The sequence below is a fragment of the Carettochelys insculpta genome, chromosome 4 (genome assembly GCF_033958435.1).
Source record: "Carettochelys insculpta isolate YL-2023 chromosome 4, ASM3395843v1, whole genome shotgun sequence".
NCBI lineage: Eukaryota > Metazoa > Chordata > Testudines > Carettochelyidae > Carettochelys > Carettochelys insculpta.
In genome coordinates this window covers 42,267,096-42,277,013 of record NC_134140.1, presented here as the reverse complement: position 1 = coordinate 42,277,013, position 9,918 = coordinate 42,267,096, and the positions used below count along the sequence as shown (strand labels likewise).

At 42.8% G+C, this 9,918-nt stretch overlaps 1 protein-coding gene across 5 annotated transcripts in view; it reads right to left on the bottom strand.

The window, feature by feature from the left end:
- Nucleotides 1-2,313: 2,313 nt before the first annotated feature.
- PGCKA1 (PDCD10 and GCKIII kinases associated 1) overlaps nt 2,314-9,918 on the bottom strand; it is a 73,754-nt gene continuing 66,149 nt past the window's right edge. For all 5 annotated transcript variants that reach the window (XM_074991784.1, XM_074991787.1, XM_074991783.1 and 2 more), the window contains 2 exons: nt 5,994-6,047; nt 2,314-4,550 (listed from right to left, as the gene is read on the bottom strand). In XM_074991784.1, the coding sequence (XP_074847885.1) occupies nt 3,560-4,550; nt 5,994-6,025 (1,023 nt within the window). In that variant the 5' untranslated portion in view covers nt 6,026-6,047 and the 3' untranslated portion in view covers nt 2,314-3,559. The remainder of the gene's footprint in view (nt 4,551-5,993; nt 6,048-9,918) is intronic.

Genomic DNA, 9,918 nt, shown 5'->3' with positions numbered 1-9,918 from the left:
ATCTGATTTAATCTAAGACTTACCTTTGTCTGGGTTTGTATCAGGGGGAAAAAAATGACAAGTGTGAAACAACTTTAGGGCCCATTTAAATGGAATGTTAGTTTTTTTCGGTGAAGTGTGATGGTTCATTGATTACCAAATTACTGGGCAAACGAGGCTATTTAAATAGGGAGGAAGGTTAGTTTGAAAGACAGGAATAAACACCTCTACCCAAAAATCACCTCAGAATTATCGATTAACTGATGAAATTCAATAAATGGAAATGCAGTGTTTCAAATTGCCTTGAAATGATGTGCAGATGTTATGTGCAGTCCAAGTGTACAAAGAATACTTCCTTTTATTTTTCTGTGTGAGAAACTGTTTCCTAGCAATGCTGCCTACATACAGTATCAGCAATAAGAAAAAAAAATACCTTATCGTAGTCTGATTGTACATTTTATGCAGAATATCTTGCTCCTTTGGTGAGTTTTCCAATAAGCCTTGTTGGACAGCTGAGTTCTTTTCTACTAACCAGTTACAGTATGAAAAATAGCAACTGAAAAATATACAGATTTTACATTTATGTAATGATAATCTAGTTTCACAATATAAAGGCATATATGCAATTTCCTGGAATGACTGGTTTAATCTATAATGTACAAATTGTCTACAAATAGAATTTAGTAATATACTAAAAACATATATAGCCACACATGAAAAGATTTAGTAAGTATAACTTTGCCTTACTAAACATTATCATTTAGTATTTCTCAATTTTACAAAAAGTATCTCGCTTATGTAGTGCTTTTCATCTGGGAACTTTAGACCAAAACACATGCAAGAATAAGTTCACTGGTCACTGAAATGCAGCTACTGCCAAGAAGCCAGAGAAAAGGGACAGTCTTTTGAGACTAATGTTTTGTGTTAGGATCACTTTTTTTTTTTTTAAATATTATAACACTTATTTGGGAAAAATGAGATATATTGACTTAGCTGCATCTTTCCTGCAAGTTAGGTAAGCATAAATAGGTGGGTGGAGATATATTTTTTTCACACCCGTGACCAAAGTAGCTGTGTCGATCTAACTTTTAAGGTCTAAAGAGAGACTACAAGTTAAAGTTCTTTTATAGATCATATGTGAACTGCACCTCAAGAATGCTTATATTTTGACTCAGATTAGCAGAAATACAATGGCACAGTACCACTATAATTTCCTCACTTGAATAGACTGATGTCAAATAGCATATATTGCCCAGGCAAAGGGGACATAATGGTGATTTTCACACACATTAATTAAGGATGGGTTTTATATTATGTCTTTGAATGTTTTATATTTTGGAAACTGTTGCATTAGTGTAGCCAGACAGACCCCCCTCCCTCCCACCTTTGCTATACTCCATCTTGCTTTCCTTAGGTGCTTCAGGCACAAAAGGGTTAAAAGGAACAGCCCAGTCTTGGAATGCCCGAGAGCGCAGATGTGCTTATCTCCTAGCACAAGTCTTTTGATGCTCTGGAGCCGGAGCCAGAGCCAGACTGACCCTGAATTGGCCGAAACTGGACAACGGACTAATAGACCGCCAGGGCCTCGGGCTGCCCTTGGTTGGTACCGGTGATTGATACGCCCACACTTGGTCCCAAATGGAGGAATCTCCGGCCCATTAAGAAAAACTGCCCTAAATTGTCTCCACAAATTGTCTCCACCTCACAGGTGCTAACTAAGCCCTTGAACTCCCTGTGAGACCAGCATCACGGGACGATTTAATTCAATTGGCACCCTTTTAGATAAGGAAGAAGTGTACGTGACCCAAGAGGTATAAGAGGATGGTCTGGCAGACCCCTTTTTGAGCTCCAAGTACCTCTGCCTGCCGGACAGGAGGGTCTTTGCCTTCCGAGGTCCCAGGGGACGTCCATTTCCCCATAAAAAACTTCTTCCCAAGGGATTGAGAGAAGACGCTGGCCACGCCACGTTGGTAACGCAGGAGTGAGAATAAGATCTGCTAGGTATTTTACCATTTTTGCTTTTGCGTGCATTTAACAAATATAGATCTATGAATTAAAGTGTAATTAAGGTGTATGCTAGCTATTTGTAATGAAAGTATAAACCTTGTAACCATAAGAACTTAACTGTTTAGTTTAAATAAACAAGTAATTGGTTAAGTGATAACCCGACTCTTCCTGTTACTGTGCAAACCGAACACAAAACAGTGAGCCCAGCTGCTTTTCAGCTGTAACAGCCTGGTCACTGGTGGGGCGTATTGAGAGCTAAGCGCTGAGTTGTGCTGCTTCCATGGAGCAGACTCTTGGGGCACCCGTCAGCCTTCCTGGCTGCCCGCTGCAAAGGGACCTCGTCCTAGCAGTTAAAAACTTGGGTGTTAGGACACTGGGGCATCCGTCAGCCTGCCCGGGCTGCCCGCTGCGAAGGGACTCCATCCTAGCAGTTAAAGACTTGGATGAAAACAAGGGCATAGGTGGTATCTCGCCTGACCATCGGCTAACAATTAGGTAGAAACGTAACAAAAGTATAAAAGTCTAGAGAAGATAGTTCTTTCAATTTTAAAAGTTATTTTATTGACCATTTATAATCAATTCAGGAGCTGCCAATTTCAATATAAAACTTTTCAATATAAAACATTTCTATTTCAGCTGTTTATCAGTGTCCAACATTTGGTGACTTTAAACGTGAAGTATTTGTTTGTCATATCTCCTAGGCTTCCAACCAGAACTCTTACAAGAGGAAGTTTAACAAAATAAATTGAACATTTTTTTAAAAAATGAAATTATCTAGAAGAGTAAACATTCATGAAAGGAGAAATTCAAAAGTTGTAAAGCGTGAGTACTTGATTCAGGGACTTGCTGTAAATATAGGGACTGCAATCCAGTTGTAGCATGGACTTAACCCTGGCTTTTTCTGTTTGTTTACCAATGGGTTTTGCTGCTTTTGGGAGGCAAAATCCATCTGTAAACAATTGGTGAGTCAAGAAATTGTGAATAAAAAATTAGCAGAGTTGGGAGATTCAGTCACAATGAAACCCGAACCAGATGAAACTTGCCTGGTTTCATGCTTTGGAAGGAACTAGAATAACAAGTCAAGTGTGCCAAAAGGTTTTTGAACCTCAGGTCAGGTTGATATTTTTACACTGAAATAATTTTATGGTTTCTTGCCCCAGAAATGGGGAAACTATTTTTTGTAGTGGTTGCCTTGAGACTCATTTGTACCTGAAATCTGAGGGGTGTGCAAGCCCTCCAAAGTCAAACTGAAGAAAACATTCACATGTACCCATGAGAGTTGGAATGGCTATATTGTAATATGCTGGCTTTGTGTGAGTGATCCTATGTCCTTTTTTCTGGCCTGCGGAAAAGATATGGACCTTATTACTACCAGAAGCCAAAGTAGTTCTTTAATTCAGGTGCCAAATGACGACTGCATTTTAGCAGCTAAATGATCAAAGTTCTAGTCCCAGCTCTTGTTTTTTGTGCTTTATGCAATAATTGTCTGTTCTGTACAGCACATTCATTCATTAGTATTTCGCACAGCTGCAGAACTAAGTTGACTATCAAAGAGTTAGAAATAAATCTCCATCTAATACTCATCATCCTCTTCATAATCTTCCCCTGCAGTCGCAGCTTCCAGAGCTGCAAGAGCTTCTGCTACCTCTGCGTCTTCCTCCTCCTCTTCCTCCTCTGTATTTCCGTTAGTGTCTTTATGGTTAATGTGCTTTACGTCTTCTGCTATGAGGGCTGTAGGTGCAGTCCAGTCAGGAATAGCCTCTTTGACATATACATTTACAGATTCTGTTTTAAGAGCTTTGTCCAGTGAACCAAAAGTTTCTTTCTTGTGCAAAGGCAGTCCTAGGCTAGGGTCTTCACCCTGATTTATCGCTATAGTCGCTGAAGTTTGGTCTGAATGTGTGTAATTGTCTGAAAAGCTGTCCTTTTCAAGAGCATTACAGTTTATAATTTGGTTGCTATGTGGGTGGTGATCAGTGTCTGGTAATTGGATGGCATCATTGTGTGTGTCTAGTATTGCACTTTCTGTGAGAGAGCTGTTTTCTGCTGACTGCGAACTCTCATCTCGAGAACTTTCTGGCTCTTCTGAACCTAGCTTCTTGTGATCGTCTGTTTCTGGGTCACATTCTTTGGCATATTCATATGTTTGAGAGAGTCCATTGGCACAGAGGTCTCCCGTCCTGTAGGTGAAAGATGAACTTGCTGACTGGCTGAAATTTCCACAGGGGGTGGTTTCTTTGATTTGGTTTGTGTTGGGATTAAGGGGATGCGTACCACTGCAGGAACTGACATCATCGTGAGCACTGTTGGACTTCTCTACACAGTTTCCTAGCCCTTCCTTGTGAAGAGCAGGCTTGTGGTTTGAGTAGGCCTCTCTTGTGCTGTTATACCTGTTTTTATTCTCTGTTCTCTTTAACTCCTCACTTTGTAGTTCATTTTCATGCACGGGAGTTTCACTATTTTGATTGCCTTTCGATTTACTGCTTTCTTGCTTGTCTGATTTATAACTGTTTGTTTCATTGGTGTGTCTCGGGGATTGTATTTCTTCTGGCTCAAAGATGTAGCTGGGGAAAGGAGAATTTTAACCATTAATGTTTTCTGTGTTAACAAATGAAAACTGATTATACGCAACTGTGGCATATTGAGCTAAACAACTAATGTAGCTATGCCTGACCTACAGCATAGGTATTTAATTGTGGTCGGGTTCTCAAGAGTGAATGGTACAGGATAATTAGGCTCCAGGTCAGTGGCTCCACAAAAAAATGGAGAGGTAGTGTAGGTCATCGCAGTCACAAGACAAGAAGTTTTTCCACTGTATAACAAAGCAGTTGTTCCCAACCTTTATCTCAGGGGAGTGGAGAGAAAGTGGGTGTTTGACGGGCTAGTGACCACCCTGTGCATGTCCCCTATGATCATGGGCAGTAAGTGAAGGCCAGGCTTGGGGAAGCAAGTCCCAGCTCTTCCCTTTCCATACGCACCAGAGCCCAGCCACCACTGTGTCCACTGGCCCTGGTCCTGCCCGGCACAAGGCTATCGCAACCCTCTCCTCCCTCCAGCACCAGGCAGCCCTAGCTGTCCCCATCCCCAATGCTTGCCCCACGGGGGTGGGGCTGGGGTGGCCCTGGCCCCAGTCCTGGGGCAGCCACACCACAGCTGGAGTCGCAACCTTTCCAGATGGCTGGAGTGTTGTGGGCAGGGCCACCCCAGTCTTTTTGGGAAGGTAATGCCTTCCTGTGCCTCTGTTACCTGCTGCCCATGTCTGAGCTCATGTCCTGAACCAGCTGCCATCATCTCTCTTTTCTCCCACATCTACCTTCCCTCGTTCTATATTTTCTTCCTTTTGTATCCCTCCTGTCTTTTGTTCATTTCTGATTTTTCTTTTTATTTGTTGATTTTTCTCCATGCTGCCCCTTCCTCCTTTATCTGGTAGTTCCAATTTCCTTCCCCTTTCACTCACTCCCCATGGTGATGGGGATAGCCTCTGCATAGGGTTGAGTGGAGCATTGAGAAGCTTGGATGGCGGGCTGTTTAATTTGAAAGCTCTTTACAATGTGACCTGCTCCCAAAGCCAGTTATAGCAAAGCCTATATAGTAAAGGAGCAATGATGGAAGTTGAGGGATTTAATGGAGCCATCTCTCCACTATATGTTTACACAGCATATTTTCAGTGTTTAGGAGATGATGGATCCTATAGTTTTTCCCCATCCCATGAAATGGTCTGGCCTCTTGCCACACAGGTGGGAAAATGCTAGTACAGTGATAATTTGCCTCCATTGCCACACCACTTCTGTGGGTGAAACTCAGCTAAAATAAAGGAACATGAAGTTTACAGGGAGTCAGAATTTTGGGCCTACAAAATGCATTAATTGATCTAGTTTGTCAATTCCTGGATTATTTGCAATGTGGTAAATATCCTTAACCTAAGGGACGAATGCAGGTGAGAATGGTTTTATTTTTAACAAGCTTTTATTTTATTCTGATTCCAAGCACCATTTGTTTTGCTGTACCTTTTTATCATTTTACAGCACCTGCACCCCATCTGGATTCCTTGTTGCTAACATCTGAAAAGAGAGAGAAGGCAAAGGAGAATAACAATTAGGAGTGAATTATTTCATGCAAATATTGAATGACTAGATGGTGGTTGTGTTGAAAATGAGTCTCCTGTTTTGAAAGGTTCTGCTGGGTGGCATGAGATTCCCTTTGCTTACCAATGGGCAAAGCCCTGAATAAGATTACCATCTGAAACTAGTACTCCTTATGGTTTATTAATGAGCTCCTCAAAAAAACTCTGCCCTGCCATGTTTTTCAAAAAGTTGTATCTCCTTGAAGCTGTTAAGAGTTCAGGAAGGACATGAATGGAAGACACCTTCCATATCACACAGCCATTTTGAGTACTAAGTCATGTTGTTTGGGTTGTACAAAGCCCCTGTAACCTTCCAGAATCTAATAAGTGATCTCTTTTGGGACGTGCTAGTCCAATTTGGGATCATTTACCTGGGTCCCTGTTTCCTCTGAAACATGGGGCCTCTGCCATCATTACATGCATGACGTCTCGGAGAGACTGCCCAAACAACCCCTGTGTGAAGCTTGACAAATGCGAGTTTATTTAAAAATCGGGGAATTCTTGGTCTATATTGCACCTCCCAAGGGATTTAAAATGCACCAGTGCAGCGCAGCCATAATATTCAGCTGGATTGCACTCAAGGGTGAATGTAGGGTGCAGCGACTTTTAGGTGTTCACCAGTTTTTGTGGGTGACTTATTAAAGGATTCTCTGGCACTTCTTGAAAAGAGAGCCTGGTTTGTCTCAGTTGTCCTTTGATCATCATTTACCTAGCACACATCCTGTTTAACCCACATACCCCATTTGCAGTCAAGGCTGATGCCTCCAGTTTTGCCATATAGGCAGTGCTATCTTAACATGAAGATTCCTGCAACCAGCTCCACCCCTATGTCTTTTTATTTTTGGAAAATATCCCTAGGAAAAAATGTGATATTTATAGCCAATGGCTAAAGACAGTTACGAGGGTGGCACTACCTCCTAGAAAGGCTATCGACTCTAGCCCTGACCACTAGGCATGACTCCTCATGTGCTGGTCTTTGACAGTAGAATATTCTAGTGAAGAGTAAAAACCCTGTAAATCATCAAAAGAAATACCATCTATAGGAAATTTAGTTACAACCATGGCATCTGGTTTCCATACTATAACTGTGTACTTCAGTGATTTTCTGTGACCTTTATCATCAAGATGAGATCATTAATTTTTTCATTTAAAATCCTTATCATTCTGCGGCCCCATTCATCATCAAGGTAATTAATATTGTGGAAATGCTTGGTATCCAGTTATAAATGTTTAACAATGTCCTGAATGTCAACTAGTTGGACAGTGACTTCTATTTAAATAATTTTATTTGTAATTTAGATAATGAGTTATTTGCAAAATTATCATTTTTTAAAGAGTTCACTTTAGTGCTTGATCTTTAGACTAATACATTGTGTATGTTTATTCCTTAGTGTTGGTTATTTTAGTGCATTCAGTACTTGAGAAGGGTATGCAATTATCCCTAGAGCTTGTAGTATCTTATTCATAGAACAGTTACAGCTCAGTCAGCAGCAGTACAAATTTCTTTTTATTGCTCCAGGTATTGCTGCAAACTTGAGATAAAGGGGCCACACATGGGTAACACAGTACTTGTAGTTCGTACCCCCACATGTAGTTAGATACTCATATCATCAGGATAGGCCAGATCTCCAGTTAGCGTGAATAGGCACAGCTCCATCTGGCTCTACACATTTAATTCCAGAATGTTCAGAATATTTTCCTTTGATTCCCCAGTCTTTCATGATTTTGAATTCCAGTGTCACCCTGGCTAAAAGCAAAACTGCCAACAGGATTTTGCATTTGCGCAGCAGTGGCGGTTTAATCTTATTCTTCACATCCGTCTTTTTCCTGTCAAAACTCTTGGTTGAATGAAAATTATCTTTTTAATTGAAATGAAAATTAGCATGGATTTTTTTTTTTTTAGTTTTGATCAGAATGTTCAGGTTTTTGATAAACTTAAAGATCAAATAACCCAGCCCCTTCAGTTTTTATGTTGCTGGCATCTGTCTCCTCTATTCTTTTACCCATTCATCAGTGAGGAAAAAAGGGGAGAGAAGAGGGAAAACCTAAAATCCGTTTTTGTTCATTCTTTGTGTCAAAGATGCAAAACATTTTAGAAGGAAAATGTTAAATATTTGGTGAAAATATTTGTCCTCTGACTCTATTTAACATTAACCAGTAATTTCCCCCAGTTGCTAGCAAAGCCAAGGATTTACGGGAACATATTAATTTGCCTAGAGAAACACAGTAGCATAGTGAATGTAAAGTATGGCCGGAAACCTGCGTGTCATGAGTTATTCCTGAGTTATCCTGAGCTACAGTATGTGGTGAGTTTATCAGAGATCATCTTTTAGACTGACTGCTACTCACCGAGGGCTCAGCCAGTCCATGGGCAAGAACCCAGCTCAGTGATCCTCGGGCGGGTGCATGGACTCCTAAGGGAAGCCGTCTTTCTAGTCTCCTCAGTTCAGTATCTGACTGGGAGGAGAGTAGTTTGGATAGTTTGCCTGTGCTCTGTCTTGTGTCTGTCTCTGCTCTAGCCGTTCCCTTAGCTAGCCAACCAGCGATTGACACCAGCTGCCTGCTCGTTGGTGGTTACATTCCATATGTAAATGGAAGGGATAGTAGATGGCCTTAATGCAGGGGTGGGGAGCCTATTTGGGTTGGGGGGCCAGTGGCCCACAGAAAAATCAGTCAGTGGCCACAGAAGAGTGAGAAGGAAAAAAAAACCAAAAAACCACTCGCTGATTTGGCCCTTGACTGAGACACCTCACTTCCCTCATGCTCCATACCATGGGCAGAAGGGTGGTGAAAGGGGGACTGAGGTTCAGGCCTTCCCCTAGGACAAATTAACTCTTCTGGGGGGCTGGAGATGGGACCAAAAATGAGGAGGTTCAGTGTGTGGGAGGGGGCAGCTGGGGAGCTGGTGTGGGGTCTGGGTGGGAGGGAGGCTGCAGGAGTGGGCTTGGGGTGGGTGTTTGCAATGTGGATGAGAGGGAGGGTGCTAGGATGGGTGTTTGGGGTCTGTGTGGGAAGGACGGTCCAGGACCAGGCTAAGAGTGGGTGGTCTGGGTGAGAAGGAGCATGCAGGAGTGGACTGGGGGGATCTGGGCAAGAGGTAAGGTACATCAGTGGGTTGGGGAAGAGCAGTGAGGAGAGTTCAGAAGTGAGCAGGAGAGAGGGTTCAGGAACAGGCTAAAGAGGGGAATGGGAGGAAAGTGGTGCAGGAGCTGGGTGGGAGGTGGTCTGGGAGCGGGGAAGGCACTTGCCACCACTGTTGCCCCCATTCCTGGCTTGGAAAACAGCAGCAGTAGGAGAAGAGCCTCTCCAGGGAGTTTTTTCTCCTGCCAATGTCAGGCGTTGCCTCGCATTGATCTGATTGGCTGGCATTCTGGCCAATCAGAGCAGCAGGGGAGGACTCTCTGCAGACAGTGCTAAGTTGCCATTCCCACAGCAGGGGGAGGAGCCATGGTGTCACTTTGAGCCTAGAGCTGCTCCTGGCAGAGCTTGTGGGCCAGGTCTGACCCAGGCTTGTCAGATCCAGCCCCTGAGGCTCCCTGCTTCCCCACCCTGCCAAGGGCCGGATTTTGGGGAGGTGAGCCCACAGCCTCGGGGTCTGGATCCATATGGCAGGCTGGGGGATTCCCCACCCCCTGCTTTAAGGGCATTGTTCTTTCTCATTTCTTCTGAAAATCAAGCCATTTCTTACTTGCTGTACATAAAATTAGGGGCTAAATGTTAAATCACTCACTCACTTGGAAATGTTGACCTTTATCTTCCATGTCCTAATCTGAGAACCGGAAATAATGCCTCCTGCAGTGGTGTTATAA